Here is a 21,840-nt window from a genome sequence, read left to right on the forward strand (position 1 = left end):
CTGAAGGGCCCGCCGCCCTGTAATTCTTCTCGTAACCCGGAATTTTCATTTTCTCGCAAGACTAATATAGTCATTATCTTTCTTTTCAAGATAGCGTTTACATGCAAGCCTTACATTTCAAAAAATGAGAGTCATCAACTTCTTATCCCATGCATTTATTATTTGTAATGTTGATAGGTCTACCGCACCAAAATTACACCGAAAGACCCCACTGCGATGCTAGGGGTCCAAATAACTCGTAGTCTAAGTCAGACAGCACAGCATATATCCCCGGTGAAAACAAAGACAAGTAAGAATATACCGCCCAGAGGTTATCAACAGCTTTACCGGATCACAGAGCCCCCGCTACTTGGTACTATTCCGTGGGACCGTAACATCGAGATCGGCAGCGATCCTCATCGCAGACCTACATTTTCATCAATGGTATTCTGTAACAAAAAGAATGTAATTCGTCTTTAACTTCAAGTTCAGCTGAAATTACACAAGCAGACATTCAAATAGCTCCTTTGACAATTTTCCGATCCCATGACAAATAACTCAAGCCTCTCCCGAGTTCTGTTTCTCACTAGAGATTTTCTCAGAGACCTCACCGAAAGCCTTCTCTCCATCAAAAATCAACGCAACCTCTTCCAAACTGTGACCCTTAGTTTCAGGGAAGCAGAAATAGACAAGAACAAACTCAGCAGCAATCACACAGCAGTAAACAATGTAATATTTCCAGCTGATTGCATCCATTGCAATGGGGTTCGCGTAACCATTGAACAGAATAGCACAAGTCGAAGCTATTTGCATGATATTAGTTCCTTTAGCACGGAGATGCGTAGGAAGTACTTCAGTGACATAGACCCACGGGGGCCCGTTAAGACCGGCGTTATAGAAGAGCTGATACATAAATATCATCACAATAACGCCAGTGCCCAGACTGGTGTCATTAAAGCCTCTCTGCTCGTTAATTGCGGACAGAATTGTCCATATCACGTAGCAAGCCAACATTCCCATCGTCGAAATGAGGAATAGCCTTCGCCGACCAGCAGCTTCCATAAACGAGGAGAGGATGATCGAGACTCCGAAGTTGAAAACTGCCAAACCCCCATTGATTCGGAGCTGTTGGGGATCTGAGGTGAAGCCAATCGAGTTGAGAATAAGGTGTAGGTAATATGCGATCAGACCGTTGCCTGATAGCTGCATCATGCAAGGTACTGCAATAATGATCAAAAGGCGATGTAGGTTACCCCGCGTACTAAGGAACTTTCGATAGCCGGACTTGGTTTCCTTCGAGGCCTGGATTGTCAAGATAATCTCTTGCATCTCGAAGTCTACTAGTGGCGAGTTCTCGTCTCCACCAGCGTGATACTTCGTCAGCACTTTTCGCGCTTCGTCATAGCGATCTTTCTGCACGAGGTAACGCGGCGACTCGGGTAGAAGATAGACAAAGAGAACTTGCAGCAAGGGAAAGAACCCCTGAAGGAGAGAGGGAATGCGCCAGGCCCATGAAATATTAGGGCCCATAAAGTAGGTTCCGTATGTGATCCATGCAGCGAGCAATGACCCAAGGTACCATAGGTTGTTATAATATCCGACTAGCACAGGGCGATGTGTCGGATACGCTAATTCACTGACTAGCATGGGCGATGCTTCGACAGCAATTAAACCACCGAATCCAATCACCATACGGGAGACCAAAAACATAGCATAGTTCTGGGCGGCACATTGAAGAATGGCTCCTATGACTAGGAGCGCCGATCCGATGAAGATGGGGAACCGTCGGCCAGTGTGATCACAGAGCCAAGGAGCAATCGGAAAAGCGAGAATCTGACCAAATATCACACCATTGGAAAGTGAACCCAAGCGGGTACCAGTTGGATTGCCAAAGAAGGTTTGCCATTGTGACATCGACTGCAGGCCGTTGAGCATAGATCCATCATAACCATTCGTGGTCGACGATAGATATGGAATGACCATCCCAAGATTGAGGAGCAAAAGATGGCGCTGCTTATACCACGGCTTGTCGGTATTTGGCAAGACACGTTGCAGGTTCCATTCACTAGGGATATCAACGGGGTTGTCGCGAACTTCAGTCGTTGGCTTCTCATCGTGGTGGGTCATCTTGATCACGGGTCTACCTGTTGAATTTGTAAGGTAGGAAGATTCTATAACATGTCGATGAAGGCTGAGATTGCCGTGATTCTGACCCTTTTATATCACCTTCCCATCACATATATCCGTGATTCCGCAAGGAAGATGCCACTGAGGCTTGAATGGCTTAACTCGACTCTGGGGTTTAGTCTTCCGATTTTGTGCTACAGACTATAAACGGCAAAATATTAGTCTATATCGCGTATTCGAAAGCCTGAACCTATTGTCGTGGGGCGTATTAGCACGGACCACTTGTGATGAGCTGACAATATCTGACCGTCGGGTTGGTCTCCAGTTCTAGAATAGCGTCAGTTCTCGAGCATGCCGAGATGTTATGCCCCGCACCGGGAAATGCGTTCTCAGTCTGGGGAAGAGAAAAGGAGGAACTTTGAGACTCTATCAAAGGGCGTGGGCCAATGAAATCAATTTTCCCCATATTGACAGATGGTAACTAACCAGATCGAGAGAAAGGGTAAACCTATCATGAACGCACTAAGTCTAAAGCAGTACTTTCAAAATCACGAGGCGATTTCTGTGCTTCTCCGAAACTCCGCTGAACTTTAATTACAGTTTGTGGCCCGGCCTCTGCTCTGACTATTCCATGGAACCTGCTAGGCACGAGACTCTCCTTCAACCCTTATGGAGACGTCCAATCTATCTTACATACAATCAAATGCCTTACTTTCGGACTATGAGTAAGGAAGGAGGGTAAGAGAGAGATGTAGGTTCTAGAGATGGAAGGTATAGATCTAGATCTATCATGGAGGCTCGAGGCAAGGGATGCGGTGAAGAGGGGTAGAATCCCTCGTTTACTGCGAACACGGACAACAAGAAATCCCCAACCTCACATGTTGACTAGCGGGGACCCCAGAAAAGAAAACTTTCTTGTGCATGTGCGACCGTACCCCAGATTTCTGAATGGACCACCCAAGCATCTCATACATGCCGCTTTAGAAGGACAAAGTGTGAAAAGAACCGATTCTTGTAGGAATACTTTGTGCCGCTCGGGGCGGAGTTTTTCTATCTTCCCTCCACATCCTGAAGAGCCTAGGGAGGCATCAATTGTTAACGGGGGTTTTGGTGAAAGTCGACTAATCAAGCGACAGATTTGATCTCGCTAGTCTGGCTATCCTGAGATGGATCGATGATATGGAAACACTAATCCCCAGGAAGCGTCCATCTCCGATGGCCCCGTTAAAGGTTCAGTTTTCTACATCGCAGCCTATATCTTTTGGTGTCATTTGGTCATGCGTGATTGACCAGCAGACACCACGCTGGAAACCATTTTCCATCAATTTTGATGAGACCGTCAAATAGCCAGTTTTGGTTGAAAAGGAGTTAAAACAGCAGCTCTATCTCCTGTCTCTGTTCTAGGGACTCCAATTTCGCCCCCACTTACCGATATTCGTCGAGTTTGACCTATTCGTGCCTGACCTCCTCGGTCGGAGCACCTTCTTCGAAGAATTGTATATTTCCAGACCTACGCTCAAAATGAGATCGCCATGAAGACCCGTGGAAAATAAAGCAGAGAATATATTAAAGCTATTTCAAGTCCGAACTGTGAGCCGCTTGTCCAGACCCAGTAAAGAAAGGTCATATAACCCTAATCTTACAATAGATTGTTCCTACTGGATGAACTTTAGCTTTTCACTTCTTTGCAGGCACGGCTGGAGGTCAGGGCCTTTATTTGTTAGGCATATTATTTCTACACGCTGCCTATTCAGAGTGCACCGAGAGTAAATCCATGGAGAGGGTAAATATCCTAAAACACAATTTACATGCATGTCTGGTGAGAAAAGGTTCCCAGGTGGATACAAATTTGCCCGCGATTTCGGTTCCATCCCAATGTGCCGAGTCCGATACTCCGCGAGGCAGGCTTACCTTGTTCCGAAGATGTCCCGAACCACATTATTTTTCAAGAGATGCATAGCTCAATCAGCGCAAGTGTATGGCCACCTTGACCATTTTGTGGCCTGTGGACTTAAAGTTCGGTCGTTTTGCTTTCCATTTTTTCTTTTTCTCTTCATCCTCGCTACAAACACTGCTCTTCTACAATGTCGGAAATTCATATTGACCATGTGCTCTCAGAGCTCACCTTGAACGAGAAGGTCAAATTACTCTCAGGTATATAACCATTGCTCGTTTGAAATCATGCTGTTTACTAAACAGAAAGGAATCGATGGCTGGCACACAGCAGCAATCCCGCGACTCGGGATCCCCTCAGTTCGTATGTCAGATGGACCAAATGGTGTTCGTGGAACGCGCTTTTTCAACGGAGTTCCTGCAGCCTGCCTACCTTGCGCTACGGCACTAGGTGCTTCGTTTGATACTGAGCTCATTTTCTCCCTGGGAAAGCTTCTTGGCCTAGAATGCAGAGCAAAGGGGGCACATGTGCTTCTTGGCCCGACGATAAATATTCAACGAGGTCCGCTTGGCGGTCGCGGATTTGAATCATTCTCAGAAGATCCACTACTTTCTGGCTCCTTGGCTACCAGCTATTGTTTGGGTGTGCAGAGCGAAAATGTAATTGCGACACCGAAGCACCTTGTATGCAATGATCAGGAGCATGAGCGTGTTGCTGTTAGTGCGCTTGTCACTGAGCGTGCTCTAAGGGAGATATATCTGCTTCCATTTCAGCTAGCCCTTGCTGGCGCTAATCCTGGGGCGTTGATGACTTCATACAACAAGGTCAATGGATGCCACGCCAGCGAGAGCCCTGATCTGCTCCAGGATATTGTTCGAAAGGAATGGAATTATAAAGGACTTATCGTGAGCGATTGGTTTGTTGCTTCTCACACTTAAAATGACCTTAGCTGACTTAAACAGGTTCGGTACTTACAGTGGATCTGAGGCTATCAATGCCGGTCTGGATCTTGAAATGCCTGGCCCATCCCGATTCCGTGGGGCCGGCTTGGTGCATGCCGTCACATCCAACAAAGTCTCCGAGCGGACTATCAATGAACGCGTACGCACCGTTTTAGAAATGGTCAAACAGGCAGTCAGGTCCGAAATTCCCGAAAATGCACCAGAGGTTGAACGAAATATTCCCGAGGATAAAGCATTGCTCCGCAGAGCAGCCTCTGAGTCAATCGTTCTTCTCAAAAACAATGATCAGATTCTTCCTTTGAATCCTAATAAAAAAACTCTTGTGATCGGACCTAATGCCAACATTGCAGCATATTGTGGCGGAGGCTCTGCAGCCTTACCGGCGTATTATTCCATCACGCCCTTAGAAGGGATTAGTCGCAGATGTACTGAGGATGTCACCTTCTCACAAGGAGTGTACGGCCACAAAGAGTTACCACTTCTAGGCGACCAGCTCAAGACCAAAGATGGTCAGGTTGGATATACTTTCAGCGTTTTTACCGAGCCCGCCTCTAACAAGAACAGAAAAGCGGTGGATATCTTGCATATGAAGAGCAGTTCATGCTTTTTGATGGACTACAAGCATCCAAAAATCCACTCAGACATTTACTACATCACCATGGAGGGTATCTTCGAGCCAACTGAGAGTGGTGTTTATGACTTTGGTCTTACAGTAGCCGGCACCGGAGAGCTTTTCATTGACGGGGAGAAGTTGATCAACAACAAGATCAATCAGCGACAGGGAACATCTTTCTTCGGCATCGGGACACCAGAAGAGCGCGGCGCTCAATACTTGGAAGCAAAAAAACAGTACAAGATTCTTGTCGACTACGGTACTGCCCCAACTTCTAATTTGAAACTACACGGAGTTGTATCATTTGGACCAGGAGGACTACGGGTGGGGTGTTGTAAACGGATTGACATAGAATCTGCTATTCAAAACGCTGTTGACCTGGCAACTACAGCCGACCAGGTGGTTATCTGTGTTGGCCTCAGTGGTGAATGGGAAAGTGAAGGGTTTGACCGTCCACATATGAATCTCCCGCCAATGTCAGATGAGCTGGTTGAAAGAGTCCTCACCGTTCATCCAAATGCTGTGGTCATTGTGCAAAGTGGCACGCCCGTGAAAATGCCGTGGGCCCGGGATGTGAAATGTCTTCTCCATGCGTGGTATGGTGGAAATGAAACAGGTAATGGAATTGCAGATGTCATCTTCGGAGATGTGAATCCAGTGAGTATTGAAGAAGCTATATAGGAAATACCAGCTGATTTTACCTTTTAGTCTGGTAAACTTCCTCTCAGCTTCCCAGAGGTCATTGAGCAAAACCCAACATACTTGTCTTTTCGCTCAGAAGGAGGCAGAGTACTGTATGGCGAGGACATCTATGTCGGTTATCGCTACTATGAAAAGGTCAAGGTGAATCCTCTCTTCGCCTTCGGTTACGGTCTATCTTACACAGTTTTCTGTCTTTCCGGGCTTGCTGTTTCGCAGCCCTTGAAAGCCCTAAACAGAATCAAGGAGGAAGTACTGGAAGTGTCAGTCTCAGTGGAGAATATTGGGCCCTTTAGTGGCGCAGAGACTGTTCAGATATTCATATCACCACCTTCCAGCGCCAGTATTTCGCGTCCTGCGAGAGAGCTCAAGGGGTTTAAAAAGCTCAAACTACAACAGGGGGAGAAACAGGATATCGTGATTGTTATCCCAGTGGCCCTGGCGACTAGTTTCTGGAACGAGACGCAATCTGCCTGGGTCAGTGAAGCCGGAGTGTATAGGATTACTGCAGTCGGGACTGGTGAGCAGAACTACCTCACAAACGGATTTGAAATTTCTCATACTAGGGAATGGAATGGTTTGCTTGGACTTGTCGATTGAATCGGAGATTAGCACGTGGAAGATAAACAAAAGCTTCTCCAGATACAAATTATTGCAACTTAACTGTAGGTAAACCTAAGTAATTCGATTTCTTTTGGGCGTTCTCAGACTTAATTTGGCCAATACACTCTTTCCAATTGATTCCTGATATACGACGTGGTCGATAGTTCCTCCACTCTAATATCTTGGCAGTAAGGCTACGCAAAAACTGTCAAGTATGTATGGCTGGCTGGCGTAACGATACACAATTTTCACGAGAAAAACTGTCGTTACTTGATCAGAACCAACAATCATCCCTTCAAGCATATAATCTGCAAATTTAAAACGCCATTCTCAAGCGTTTTGTGTAGAATATGTGTGACTACAGTTCTAATTGGCCTAGGTAAGTAAATATTATAAAATCAAAATTAAATTGCATCCGCTCATTTTTCTGTTCCAACAACAGGACGTATTCTACGGGGCATTGGTGTCAGATCGCCTGGGAATAAGTCTTCAGATCGGTTACACTGGCGAAAGACGTATTTTAAGGGTCACTACCGTCACGGCGTTGGTTAATTAGACATCCTCAGTGAGTCCTCACTTTGATTCCGCTCTTTTCGTGGAAAGTTGCAGGTTTCTTCTCATTGCAAAATTTTCAACATGGGTTCCAATCAATCGCACGGCTACAGTACGTTCAGCCCTGATATTTTCCCGTTTAACATGCTAATTCGTTGATATCAGGCTCTTCAACAGTGAGAAAACAAGAAAAATTTCCAAATCTGCCTGAGTAAGAGAGGTTTTCTTTCCATTGTCAAGGGATACAAGTTGCCCGAGGAACAAAAATATTCTTTCTTTCTTTTTTTTTTTTTTTTTTTTTTTAAGTTAATTCATTTCTCATAGTGGATAAGAAGATTTCAGTAAACTAATAATTGAGGGGAAAATTCGACCTCGCACTGCTCCTAGGCCGGGATTTGGAACAAGGAGATGGTGTCAGTAAAAACATCAACGTTATTATTAGAAAGCGCCAGAGAATTGCCATTTTGGCTGATCATGTTTTGCACGCCGACGGTGCTTAAACAGTAGACCTCGATGGATTCGACGGTTCCTTCAAGGTCAAAGATATTTGGTTGACAGTTCTCGGGGCCATTCTGTGCATTGCAGGCTAGTTTGGAGTTAGCATTTCTGAACCAAGTCCGAAGGGAAGGGCCAAGTCCGAAGGGAAGGGGTCAAGCCTACTGCCGTCGTAGTTGTTGAAGAAGGAATAAAGTCCTGCTCCGTATACAAGGATGTTGTCGGAGCTCACAATTCGAAGACCCCATGCGTCGTTGCAGTTTGATGACTGGCCAGAACAGGAAGTAGAAAAGTTGGGGTCATTCAATGAGGACACCACAGTGAACGGTGCGGGCGCTGGAGGGTTGGGTTGATAATAGCTACATCCGAGGTGTTAGTCGGTTCCGCACTGCGGTGTTGGGACTGTTATTATCGAAAGAAATCATACGGTGTCTCTGTCTGAATGAATCCCATGTAAACATCCTTAGTATTGGCCAACTGATACTGGTACAGGGTGTGGTGTTCGACCGACGTTCCGACTCTATGGATCATTAGCTCACTGCCTCAATGGAAAAAGAAGTGGAGGCAAATTGTACAGCCAGAATGTTCCGGCGGTACCTTCAATGTAGAGACCGCGCCCATTGTAAACGGTAATTTGGGTGTTTGAGGCGTCATCGATGTCGTGGTCAGCGGTCCACAGCCAAACATTCTCCAAGTACAGGTTTGAGGCTGAAGTTGTCACATGCAGAGTCATATAGGCGGCGATGCATGTGGAGTCAATAGATGTGCTAGAGGGAGTCTTTTCGCACTGAGCCACCTGCAAGTCAGAGCCGGTGAAGCCTCCAATGCGGGCATGGACATCCCACATCCCCGAGGGAGTCCCGGAGGCAGCCAAGTTCCACTCAATCAGAACGGCCCCAGGCTGGGCACCTTGTGTGCTAACAATCATGTCGGACCATTCGACCTGGCCAGCTTGTCCGGCGGTACCCACGCGAACGACAGGTTGGGGGGAGTTGATGTTGTTAAAGTAGCTGCCGCTGGACATGATCACTGAATATGCCTCGCCAACCAGTTTCGCTCCTGGGGGAATCAGCAAGGTGCTGGTGACTTTATATGTACCAGCGTCAAAGAACACCACTTGTCCAGCCGCCGTGGCACTGTTGATCACGTTTTGTAACGCGCTCGTATCATCCGTGACCCCATTACCAGTGGCACCGGCACTGCGCACGCTCTGGAAAGATGAGACCACGAGGGAAGCATACTGGGGTTTGGATCGAACGTAATAGTTGGAGCCACTGAGGAGTGCTGAAGGTCGAGTGATGGGGGTGAAAGAGCCCTGGAAGCGTGTGTGGCCGGAAGTGGTGTAGCTGTTGCCCTCACCCCAGCCAGCTACCGTCATACTGCCGCTACTGCCCGCCAGAACAGTGCCCGCGGAGGTAGACTTGACAATAATTGGGACATTAGTGAAGATACTGTTGTCAATAATGAGGCTGCCGTTAGCCACATTATTGGCCACGTTCTCGGTAAATGCCGTCAGCAATCCCACCGGGGTATTGGTGATGGTGCTGTCCACAAGAATCACTGAGCCCACTGCTTGGTTGGATGACCCACCCGCGGACATGTCAATACCGGTCTGGCAGTTGTTTATGGTGATGCCTTGATACACCCAGCCCCAATCCCACAGCTGATTGATAGCGGTGACGCAGTTGTTGAAAATCAAGTTGCGCATAGTGAATTGCTGGTTGCCAACCTGGATGCCATTTAAGCCGCCATTAAAAGTTAAATCGGTGAGGAAACCAGCAGAACCTGTTATTTTTATTAATGATATAGCTCTAAAAAGGTAGATGACCAACACACCCGATTCACAAAAAACACCAACGTGCTGCGTGCCTGATGCCGAGCTCATCTGGAATATGAGATTCTGCAGACTCGTTGCTTGGGCCGTGGGCCAATGGATTCCAGTAGCCGAGGAAGTAGCTGGGATACTCATCATGTCTAGGATAAAATTACGCACTTGCCGGTAAAAGACATTTGTTGAGCCCCAATTGAGTGATGCAGTATAGTATTTGTCTCCATCAATCAGGCCAAAGCCAGAGAAGCTGGAGCTAGCTTTTAGCGTCGGTAGGCTGTTCGGATTCCCCAGCAAAATGGTGTTGTACTGGTCTATAATAGATGAGGAGATCAAATAGGTTCCCGCCGGGAAATATACCACTGCCGGAGTGGTGGTGCTGGATGAACAGCCCTCACCACAACGACCGCCATCGCTGATGGCAGCGTTGATGGCAGCCGTATCATCAGTCACACCGTTTCCTAGTGAAGAAAGTTCAGCTTCGATCCTAATGCAATCGAGATGGTGAGATATACCTGTGGCACCATAGTCCTTTACATTTCGATAGACCGTATATCCAGAGGGCCCAAAGGCGGAAATTCCCTGGTGATCAATATTCTCGTACCAGTAGTTGGATGAGCCTGTAGATGTGGCAGTCGTGGTTGCATGAGTGGTCGACTCTACCGTGGTGATAGACGTAGTGGTGGATACAGCAGTTCCATATTGGTACAGATCCAGGCGATTGGGCCCTCCACAAATTTCGGCAGAATTCCCAGCACACACCATGTCGCAGCCGGTACTTCCATCTGGGGCTGGACCGCCACCATTCTGTACGGTATTGCCACAATCTTATGGCTCAATTAGTTTCTGTGGATATAAGTGGACCATGGAGCTTACAGCATTCATCGGCGTACTCTAAACCAGCCAGAGTGAAACCCAAAGCCTGACACCCGGCCTGGCAGTTCTGTACGGTCATGTTGGTCGCTCCCCCAGGAGCAGGAATACCCTCCGCCAGGGATCTTCCCGAGACGTTATCCGTATAGCAGCCCAAGAAAGACCAGCTAGAACTTCTCTTTTCCATAGGAACCGCCAAGGCCACCCCGAAGAGGGCAAACAGGGCAGCTGTGTAGGGTAACATGCTAGAAGACTGAGAAGTGCTGGTACCCGGGAGCTTGTTTAGAACCCATATGAATGACACTAGGGAGACATCATGGTCTTATATATAGTTTCCGTGATACAATATTCGACTTTCATTCCCAGGAGCCAATCCCAGTCACTTCAGTAATTGGAGGAAGCACCAGACAGCCACAAAATGATATTGTGCCAAGAAATCTGTGATAAAAGCCCAAGAACGCCGAGGCAACCTGGCAGTCATCGTCTCATTACGCCGTAAATGAGTTCATCCGACCTTTCTAGCGCGGGGATGTATGGGGAAGGCTAAGCCATCAGAACTCACTGACCGGCAGCAGTAGGCAACCGGCATGTAAACAAGCTACGTCGATTTGCACAGCATGCAATGTGGAAAGTATGTTCATGCGGAATTTCGGAAGCTTGGATTCATGTCATTTATTACAATAATCATGGAAGAACAAGGGCAAATGCTACGCGAGCTACACAACTTTTACCCCGCAGGTTACCGATTCGGTTCGGAGCCATTTTGAGATATCCCCGAGTTAGGCCAGAAATATTCCAAAGTGTGTCTGTGCGTTTCTTCAGTAATTCTTCAGGCGCGGCTTATGCTCGTTGTTAGGCATCATCAGCCGAACACCGCTATTCCTGGAATGATTGGGCAGATGGCACCCTCCCAAACTCAAAAATCAAGGGAAAAAACAGGTACGAGGATCTGGAGTGGGAAATAAAGAAGGCTTGTGTTTTCCCCCTCCGTTTCATAACATCGCATGCGGGTAATTGCCGGCAATCCTCTAGAGCAATATACTTGCATGCCCCTGCATGACTAGGTCACGGCCCAATCCCCGCATATCATATTTATTTGACTTTCCCCTTTTTTCACCCTCGCCAATGATGTCCAATCTACACAACATATTGTGTTACATTGATTCCTTCTATCAAACGCCCCCTGATTTAAAATTGAATCGAACTCCGGAATCTATACTAACATTCAACAGAACCCCGCATTGACCGGGTTCTAGGGTGTCATTTACCCAGATCGAATGCTCTGCGGAATTTCGGATTTTATTGATTGACTCAATTAGCCAGGTGTGGTCAAACATTTGAATGATTCTTATCCCGATATTCCGCGAGCTGTCTGCTTCTAGCTATCCTACATCAGATTCGGCAGAGAGGGCCGTTGAACCAGATCAAAGGTTCTGCAGAATTTTGGTCTTAATGGTTGACTCGCTTGTCCCGACACTCCGCGAATATTCTGCTTCTAGATATCCTGTGTCGGGTTGTTCAAAAGCGATCAAAACAGCTAGTAAGCATGAAATTCTAATACCAAATCGAAAATGGACTTCTAGGATAAAGCAAGAATAAAGCGGGGTGATGGCCTTATGTGTATAAGTCTGGTTGCCTCCTTTTTCTTGATCTAATTGTTTTCAGTTATCGGACAGTTTATAGCTATCGATTTTTACCTGCCTTGAGCAATGATTCTCACGCGTGCACTCGTGCTTTTTGTTCTGCCGCTACTTGTGGTTGGCGAGCAGTTTGAGATCCCTGCGGTGGAGGCCATCGTCAATAAAGTGCTCCATAACTATTCCAAGTGGGTGCACTTTGAAGGTCACTCAAGCCATTCCGATGTTGCAAAGCGGTCTGCTGCCACCACCGTCGCGAAGCGTGGATTAGCGTACAATAACAACAACCCCGACAACAATGCCGCTTATGCAAATCTCTTCGCGGGGTACCCTAAGATCTCGTGGGGTTATGATTGGGGATATCCATCCTGGGGTCTAGAATCGGACTTTGAATTGTATAGTCGCAAGCAGCTATCTTCAGGATAAGGCGGAAGCTGACAGTATGACACAGTGTTCCCATGCTTTGGGGCCTCCCCAGCGGTTCTGACCCCGACTGGACTGCCGCGGTCGAAACTGCAGGCACCTTAAACATTCTCGGCTTCAATGAGCCAGACCTGACTTATTCGGGCTCTGCTAATATTCTACCTGCTAATGCAGCTGCGGGATATCAGACATATATGGAGCCTTTTGCCGGGAAAGTCAAGATCGGCATGCCGAATGTTCTATGGAACAATGTCGGCTCTTCCTCCGGAGGTAACTATGACTCGACCCAATGGACGCAGTATTTCTTGCAAAACTGCACTGGATGCCACTTCGACTTTGCTGCTATTCACTGGTACCAAGACTGCGACCCGGGCAATGGACAGAGTGGTGCCGACTGGTTCCAGGGCAACGTTACAGACGCATATCAGACGCTGAATCTGCCAGTCTGGATTACAGAATTTGAGTGTTATGGGTCGAATGCGCAGCAGGTAGAGTTCTTGCAGCAGGTACTGCCATGGTTGGATGAGCAAAGTTATGTAGAGCGATATGCATACTTTGGAGTGTTTCCCGATTATCTGGTGAATGACGCAGGCAATGGGCTCTCAGATATTGGGGTGGCGTATGCAACGACGTGATGATTGATATCAGCCTCATGAGGTGGGCCGATTCGGTGGTACAATGATCACTATGTATCAAGATCGACAGAGTACACGAACAACAGGTAGTGGCCTTCCATGCTGATTGTGGATTCTTAATCGCGATATGGCTTTGTATGGTCAGAAATATTATCCACATCCTCTCCCTGATATATCTTTAGACTTGGCGGTGGGGCAAGGAAATAATGGTCAAGTATGTATTGTAGTGGTGAAAGCAGTGATATCGGTCTGTAGGGCGTGAGGTGTCTTACATGCCTTGGTCTGTCTGCATTCTCCTCTCCTACATGAATGGACACACAGGAGGACAACTATTCGGAATATGACGGCACTTTTCAGTTTCTTTGCTTCATGATTCAGCTTTAAGGATAAAGCGATACCCACCTACAGAGCGTATCCACTACGCCTTCCAGAGCCCTTGGGAGGGTGTATGTGTGTTGCTGGTGCCTAGTCTGTATTGCCAGACAGCCATCGAGCCATCCCCATTTCAGTATTGATTAAGGCAATTTCGAAAATGGCTGTAAGAATGAATTGCGCCACGTCGCCTTGTGGCACCCCCAAGCTCAGTACGATCAGTGTTTACCTCGAAGTATATCTATAGTCACGTTCCCCCATCCAGGTCCATATATCAGTCGTCAGTACTATGCGTCATACTCATTATAGAACTTTTCTGAATGGAACACAAATTATCCTGTACTGGCCTGTGACAATAATGAACGATATCTTCAGTGGAAAGTACTTGTATGCCTTTCTCCATGCAGCTTGGAAGCTCCCCGGTGCGATAAAAAGGCCGATCCATACCAACCCTCTTCCTCAATACCACCGAAGTAATCTGTGATCTTTGGGATCGCTGTTGCGACAATTGTGTGAAAGAAACATGCTTGTTAGCTTTTTTGCAAGGTTTATTATGGTTATAGGTAGAGTTCGATGCATGGACCTACTCACCATATCCAACGAATTCTGATCATGAAATTGGTTGTTATTTTGTACCTAGATTGGAAGAATTTTTGACAAACTCGTACCAAGAACGTTCTCATGGCAAGTGCCATGACGGCTATCTGCAAAGTGAAGCCGCTGGCGCCAGAATCGTCGAATGGTGCATCACCACCACAAGGTTCACCACCGCAAAATTCAGGGTCTCTGCCGTTGTTTTCTTTCTTCGACTCCGGGGGGCTGTGCGAATACAGAGCATTGTTGTCGTGTTTTTTCGATTACCGAAGGTATCGAATTTGTCAACGGCGCCGTGCCCTCGGTTTGCGACAGCTGCGTTGTGGTACTCATGAAAAGATGAAAAACTGAAGGTTGCTTAGGGAACAAAATATACGTGAAGAATACTGAGTGAGAGAAAGGCCTGTCGAAGATACCAGTCTCGCTTCAGAATATACGGCATGGTGGGGTGCGAAGTGATCAGTGAGAGCTGATACACGGGCGATCCAGGATGGAGCCTTAGTGTGAAGGTAAGAGAAAGCTCCAAGTGCATCAATCGACGCTACCATGGATGCACCGACGGAACTTTTCATATTCATTATAGGTAAGGCTTTTGGTTTAATTACTAGGACTGGTGTAGGCATGCAGTCAGGTCATAAACATAGATCCTTTGATATATAACCAGAAGTGCAATCCCATGCGTATCCGATCAACATAGCGAATAGATCTTCGTCGCACGAAAACATAAGCTGAGAATCACCACCAGCTAGTGCATTTGTGCCCCGGTATCGTGTCTAAATTATTCGAAAGCATCACTGCATCGTCTGAACCATATCATCTCCTTAATAACAGGCTCTAGATCTAATCCCATCATCAGAGCTTTGTCAGCCCCAAACACAAACTTCGCATTGACCGGACTGTCTGTAAGCTCGACATTGTCCTTCAAATTGGCAATACACTCGGCCTGATCCTTGAAATGCTCGAACGTCATGGTGAAACCCATCGAGCGATCTGTAGCGTCGATAAAAAGCTGCCCGTCTTGTATTAGAACGGTCAGGGTGTGATAGCCTGCGTTCCAGTAGCTGCCCACATAGGCTTCTAGAGATATTCCTTGAGGAGAACTTTTGCTGTCATTCTTCAGCTTTTCTCCCTCCTTTTGCCTGAATCTCCGTGGCGTTGCTTTGTCCTTTTCTTTCTTGATATCTTTGCTATTCTGCCTCATTTTGGTCGTGTGGTTCTGTTGTATAGATTGCGATTCAGATTGCTCCTTGAATTGCCCTAATCGCTCATCTTTCGGCAGAAGATCTTTTTGGTGTTTGGGCTTGATTTGATTCATAAGGGGTTTCCTCGGCTCCTTTTGTTTTGGACCAATGGCCATTTGTAACAGACGGTCTTCAAATAAAATTTCAAGCACCTCATCCATCAGCATTCTCATAATCGTCGTGGCTGCCGAACCAGCCCCGGTGGAATTCCCCATCACCACAGCACCGAATTTCCGGTCAGGCATAAAAATGAAACGACTCGAAAATCCCGGAATATTACCATCATGTCCAATGACCATGTTTTCACGATAGAAATATACCTCCATACCAGCCGTGTAGTTAGCCGGGGTAGTATGGGCCTTCAATCTCCTTGAATTCGGGTTCACAATCGAGCGCATTTTTGTAAGTCCCTGGTAGACCCTATTGGTGATCGGCTCTTCATGATAAAGCAAAGCTTTCACCCATTTGATGAAATCGTTAGCACTTGAAATAATGGAGCCTGCGCCCTGGCCTTCAGGACAGTCCTGCGGATCAAGACCGCGCCATCCATTGTCTTCCCAAATGTAGCCCTTTGCCATTCGATTCCTCCAACCCTTAGAATGAGCACTTGAGGGCTGCAGGGTAGTCGATTTCATATTGAGTGGCGCAAAGATTCGTTCATCTAGAAAGTCGGAGAAGCTTTGCTTTGATACTTCCTCAACGAGATGTGAAGCCACAGTGAACATGTGGTTGCAGTACAGATATCGTGAGCGCACAGGGGCAGCAACTTTGAGGTTTCGGAGGTTTCTTGTGATGGACTTGGCGTTATCGGGATGGATTGCGCTCGGTCCCATGCAGGAACTGTCATGTCTGTTCGAGCAATTAGATGTTACTCTTATTGTTGAACATATAATCTTTCACCTAGCCATGCCAGTTCTGTGACTGAGAACATCTTCGACAGTGATACTATCAGTATACATCTTTTCTTGCATGACAAAGTCGTCTGGTAGGAGATCCGACATAAGCGCTTCGTATTGCACTTCAGGGTGTTTCTTGTCATCCACGAGCAAGGCCACGGATGCAGCAGTCAGGGACTTTGAGGATGAGGCGATGTCAAATAGTGTATCCCCAGTGCAAGGTATGTTGTCTTCGTAACTCGCCACACCGTAACCTCTCGAGGCAATTTCATTATTGTGAACGACAGCAATTGACAGACCGGGGATTTTGTTTTGCCGTAGTAAGTCGGCTACAACTGACGTGAATTTGTTTGAATCTAGGAGTTCCATCTTACCGGAATTCTCAAGATATGTTTCGTTGGTCGTGGCGAGCGAGCCAGCCTTGCGGGAGACAGGTGCGAGTGCGGGGATCCCTGCAAATTTGCCAAGTTTCATTGGACGGTCAAGATCACATTCAGTGAACCTTCCAAGGGAAAGTATTTTCCAATGAGGTGGTGCCCTGAAACGTAGGTAATGAAAGAAAAGAGTCATCCACATAGTGAAATGAAATTTCGATGCGAAAATGCTTTTTCCAAAAAAGGAGGCCGCCATTTGATTTTGGATTAGAGGGATACTGGAATATATATGAGGTCAGAGAACCAAAATAAGAATCTGCTGTAATTAAACGGAAAAAAGTTGGTTTTAATTTCAAGATTTCAAAGAGATAAGCTTATATATTGATGAAGAGAAGATCAAGTTGATTTTCAATCAACTTAACTCTTCATATGGATATACCGGGAACTCATTCCCATCGTGCGGCTTGGTTCCTGATCTGCATCATCCTCATATCACCAATAATATTTTTCACTTGTTCAAAGTGCCCTGAAACGAGGAACGAGTGAAGGGCTTACTACAATCATTAGTGAAATCTGCTTCGCACTGTCGAAAGTTTTAACGAGAGCCCCGCTACCAAGACAGCGGTGAATCATTTTACCCTAATAGCGCTCCAGGTGTGGGTACGCGACACGGGACTATTACCCTTATCTATAAGTGGATAGCTCTTGTGTCTTTGGAACGATACGAAACAAAATGTGACAGCGTAAATTTACAGAACATTCAGATGTCCTGTCAAGATTTTATCGACTTAAGAGGGGATAGATGGCTGCTTGGGTCAATGAAAGTGCATGATATGTCCAGAAACCCGCGGAGAGTAGATCAGTATCTCTGGCTGTTAATATTATACATCAAGGTGAAAAGGCTGTACATATATAACAAGACATATTAAAAAGTAGGTGGGAGGCATGTCTTGATCCTTTGCATGGCTTGTTTACGCTTATACATACCGGGGAGCTTCACTCTCACTTTCTTCCATTTTGGCCCCTGCTTAGCTGTTTTCTTCTGAACAGACTCTTCTCCGTCAGAAACCTCACACGTGTCACGATGTAGATAGCTTAGCCTGTTGGAAAGCCAGGTATACCGTTTGCCATCCTAGCCCCAAACAGCCTCAGTGACTACCAAGACCCGCTGATAATACAGCAGAGCAGCGTCAACTTTCCCATTGTTTTCACATAGAAGGCAAAAGTTCTTAAGAGTGTTCAAAGCAGGGATGTACGTGAAAGTTGATTTCGCACCAATAGCCGCATCGTAGCCTTTCAGTGCTCGTTCGTATATCACCTCTGCCTCTCGAAGCCGGCCTTGATCTGCGTAGAGGATGCTGAGGTTGTTGACAATATCTAGCGTCGACGTATGTTCTCGTCCTCACGCCTTCTCCTTTCCTTCCAGCGCTCTTTCGAACATCGCCTCTGCCTCTCGAAGCCTACCTTGATTTTGACCCTGAATGAGGCCGTACGGACTGTACTTAATGCTGCGTCATAAATCAAAGAATGTAGTGACAACCTGAGTGAATTGGGTAAATGCATGTTCTATATCTATCCTCACGTAGAAACTATTGCTTACGCCCAAGGTATTCGTGACACCTCAGGCCGCAATTGCATCCATTATGTTATGCGTTCCACCACTACAATAGGTATTTCTGGTAATGGACTTGTACAGCCCGTATTTTGGGGCGCGGGATTTTCTCTTGACGGCGCAGAGGCGGGCGCAGAGAAAAACTTTGTCCGTCTTTCCTGCGCAGCGAAACGATGCGTTCGCCAGCGGATCAAGGAACGGTGGAAGAGGCAATGTGAGGGACAAGACGGCTAAACTGGCCAAACGCCTAATCAAGGCGCCGAGTCGTAAGGCTTTGGAGTTATCCAAGGAACTGTTCAAACCGTGTACGCTGACCATCATCTGGATAAGATCAATGCGTATTGCTAAGAATATTTCTTGTATAAAATCGAGGAAAGAGAAACAGACTGCTATCGCTGTGACTAAGGACCTCAAACACCGAGACATAGCCTACTCCAGTGTTCGCCGTATAATGATCTGAGGCGAACTATACTCGACAAGATCGTTCGTACCGACCTTGGGACACTATAGACTACGGTGCAATCGTAGTCTTACCCGCATGGCGCCCGCTATGCCGCTGCGACAATGCACCAAACTAGTCTTCTTGGCTAGTTCCAATACGCAGGATTAGAGGCGGAATCTGACCAGGACGATCACGAACATATTGGCCTTGCGGCCATGAGATAGGTTGTGAAGACGCTATGTATTCACTAACGAACGATAAGACCGACCACCGTGACTGGTCGACACTCAACTATTACCGATTCACATTGCGCCTCAATCAATTGAGACCCGAAGCACCTAGATATGGGACTGACGAGCGAGAGGCGGGAGCATACGACGTGAACGAGGGGAAGCAGATGGAGTAGAACGCTGTGGGCATTATCAATCTGGGCTCAATTTTATTTAGGCTTCATTATGCGTGGGTATTGGACACAAAACGCTCATTTCTGTGCCGGCCTCACGTGGAAAGCCGATTTTCCTTTGTATGACTGTTTATTGCAAGCCGCGAGTCTCTAGTTAAGGACATCAAATTCTGCTTCGGATTTGGACGAAGCGCCTGTATAGCCTCGGTGCATCTAGTTAGGCCTTTTCAGGTTAAATGGTCGTTGATTAATTGATTCAATCAACTCCCTTTCACATAAGGACTGATTTCACTTGGTGAACAAATGTGGTGACAGACCGAGGAATACAACGATTGCTCCATCGCTAAAAGACCCCCTAGCCCTCACAGAAAGGCCCAATTTGCTTCTGACATCATCATCTCGAGTTCCGACACCCCAGCCGCCGGAAGAAAGCCCCCGAAAATGTGGCCATTGTTATCAGCTACGTCAGCTCGGTTCAAGGTAGTAGATGAAGCATTTATTTCCTGCGAAGCAGATGCAGCAAGAGAACCCGCAATCTGGTCTTGTGTTTTGGGAAGGTCTGACTTTGCGTATCTGTTTGGCTCCGTGAGGGTATCGAAGATGACAGATAACGTGGGTCGTTCTTGACCATTGTGTTCTTGCAGAGCCATATTTTGTGACCGGGTTGACGTTGCCCTTTGTAATAGTCGTTGCAGGGGCCGCCACAACATCCCCTTCTTATCATGTCTTTGCGTCAACTGCCACTTGTTTTGCACCCGGTCGATCACCCCCCATGCTTCATCTGTGAATGCATCTGGTGATCGGACACATAATTCAGAAAGCAAGAAAGCAACATAACACCAATGTGCATTGGCGTGGAATAACCAACTCCATCGATGCGTCTGTTCATTACTTTCCAGTGCGAATGAAGCCCGGATCACTTCAAGTGACAGGCTAAAAAGCTCATCTCGGGTCTGAATAGACATTTCTCTCAGGTTGAGGTGATTGTCTGATCGACGGAAATAAACGTTGATCCACAGGTTAGCGAGGACAAGTCGAGAAACCAACACGCAGACCTTTTGCAATGGGATGGATTCATCGCAAAAGTTAGTGTATTTTTGTCGAATTTGATCGCTAGTTGCTTCGACCATTTGCTCCCGTCTTTGTTGAACATTTTGACTGCCAGAACTCGACTGAATTGCAGAAGTCACCTTGTTGAGAACAACCGCCACCTCGCATCGAATGAGGCAGAATGTCATCTCGGTGAAGCCTGTTTGCGGTATTACAGGCTCCGTCATTCCTGGGTAGATAGAAGCATCATTCACATTAGAAGGAAGTTCAGTGTTGTACATTCCCTCTGAAATTTGGCTGTCAGTTCCATGTTCCTCTGAAGATCGCATATCCAACATGACAATGTGCCACCATAATCGTCGGCGAATTTCCGTTTCGAACGACGTTAGTCCGAGCTGTGAACCATCGCGATGCAAACCAAGATACTGCCCAATACGGACAATCATGCTCGTCATAGACCATACAAATCTGGTGTTATCCTCTCGGCGCACTGCCGTCAAAAATAGCACCACAGCTTGTACTAGCATCGTACTTTGCGTGCTCAGCAGATCTGCCTCCGCAATGGCCTGTTGCACTGCAAAACGAAATTTACTCAATAAGACAACTCGACCCACACCGAGCTGACTATGACATTCGTCTGCAGACAGGCTCGCAGTGGCGGCATAATAAATTGAAAACATCAAAGTCTTGGTGATTTCATCTGCAAAGCACTCCCCCTGAACGATACTCATAATACGGTCTCGTACTGTTGGCCAGTGGAGTATTGGCACCAATGGAGCAACATTTGCCTCGTAGGTTTTCATCAGGTAGCAAGCCTTATCCGCCGGTGGGTAGAATCTATGTAAAGAATTGCAAGGAGACGTCATGCCAAAAAGAAACCCCTGAAAGATGTCATCCGTCGGCAAGGGCTCTTCCGAGTCATCTTCTGATGTCGACGAATCTAATACGTCCTGCATTTCCTCAACCTGGAAAGGTTAATGTAGCCGAAAATCTCAGGTTACATGTACTCACATCATTGGCAAGGACGTTCCACACTCTATTGCTCATATACCGGCTTTTTTCTTGGTGCACGGCTAGGCGACCAGGGTCAGAATAGTTTCCATGTATTGACGAAGTAGCAAACCCCGTATCCGAAGCTTCGTGTCTGGTGTGAATTGCGCTCGTGGCTGCGCGATCGTGTCTCGCTTGGTGCGAATCGGAAGTATCCTTATAACTATCAGAGAAAAAAGAAGAGATCCCAGGCACGCTTTTGATCCTTTCCTCGAGCTTCTCAATGCGAGCCAAGATATCAGGGCTCACAGGTTGGGTGTATCTGCGACGCTTCTTTTTGACCTCTTGAAAGATGCATTGAGTCCTATCTCGGAGACATGTTGAGCATGGCTGGATACGATCACAACGTACTTTTTTACGTCTGCATTGATCACAACTGTGTCGAGATATCTTCCCACTTAAGGCGGAATGCCTGAGGTCAAATCCTGAGTTTGACATGTGTTGTGAAGGGTCCATGGCATATGGCAGGAGATATTGCCCGTACCC

General features: G+C 46.8%; 6 protein-coding genes across 6 annotated transcripts; 2 read left to right on the forward strand and 4 right to left on the reverse strand.

The window, feature by feature from the left end:
- Positions 1-537: 537 nt before the first annotated feature.
- Positions 538-2,106, reverse strand: N7443_000107 (sugar porter family MFS transporter; the record flags this gene model as incomplete). The annotated part of the gene is made up of 1 exon (XM_056880163.1): positions 538-2,106. The coding sequence occupies one exon, from the start codon at positions 2,104-2,106 to the stop codon at positions 538-540; it is 1,569 nt and encodes a 522-aa protein (XP_056745401.1).
- A 2,084-nt stretch (positions 2,107-4,190) lies between these two features.
- On the forward strand, positions 4,191-6,874 carry N7443_000108 (beta-glucosidase; the record flags this gene model as incomplete). The annotated part of the gene is made up of 4 exons (XM_056880164.1): positions 4,191-4,260; positions 4,310-4,916; positions 4,963-6,232; positions 6,284-6,874. 4 exons carry the CDS (start codon positions 4,191-4,193, stop codon positions 6,872-6,874), a joined length of 2,538 nt encoding a protein of 845 aa, XP_056745402.1.
- Positions 6,875-7,812: 938 nt separating this feature from the next.
- On the reverse strand, positions 7,813-10,869 carry N7443_000109 (uncharacterized protein; the record flags this gene model as incomplete). The annotated part of the gene is made up of 7 exons (XM_056880165.1): positions 7,813-8,015; positions 8,090-8,283; positions 8,352-8,444; positions 8,500-9,709; positions 9,761-10,213; positions 10,268-10,579; positions 10,629-10,869. 7 exons carry the CDS (start codon positions 10,867-10,869, stop codon positions 7,813-7,815), a joined length of 2,706 nt encoding a protein of 901 aa, XP_056745403.1.
- Positions 10,870-12,334: 1,465 nt separating this feature from the next.
- Positions 12,335-13,320, forward strand: N7443_000110 (glycoside hydrolase family 128 protein; the record flags this gene model as incomplete). The annotated part of the gene is made up of 2 exons (XM_056880166.1): positions 12,335-12,657; positions 12,714-13,320. The coding sequence occupies 2 exons, from the start codon at positions 12,335-12,337 to the stop codon at positions 13,318-13,320; spliced, it is 930 nt and encodes a 309-aa protein (XP_056745404.1).
- Positions 13,321-15,064: 1,744 nt separating this feature from the next.
- Positions 15,065-16,897, reverse strand: N7443_000111 (exo-beta-1-3-glucanase; the record flags this gene model as incomplete). The annotated part of the gene is made up of 2 exons (XM_056880167.1): positions 15,065-16,376; positions 16,428-16,897. The coding sequence occupies 2 exons, from the start codon at positions 16,895-16,897 to the stop codon at positions 15,065-15,067; spliced, it is 1,782 nt and encodes a 593-aa protein (XP_056745405.1).
- Positions 16,898-19,616: 2,719 nt separating this feature from the next.
- On the reverse strand, positions 19,617-21,810 carry N7443_000112 (uncharacterized protein; the record flags this gene model as incomplete). Its single annotated transcript, XM_056880168.1, has 2 exons — positions 19,617-21,269; positions 21,316-21,810. 2 exons carry the CDS (start codon positions 21,808-21,810, stop codon positions 19,617-19,619), a joined length of 2,148 nt encoding a protein of 715 aa, XP_056745406.1.
- Positions 21,811-21,840: the final 30 nt, after the last annotated feature.

Source organism: Penicillium atrosanguineum, assembly GCF_028827265.1.
Source record: "Penicillium atrosanguineum strain IBT 20685 chromosome Unknown utg000001l_segment0_segment0, whole genome shotgun sequence".
NCBI lineage: Eukaryota > Fungi > Ascomycota > Eurotiomycetes > Eurotiales > Aspergillaceae > Penicillium > Penicillium atrosanguineum.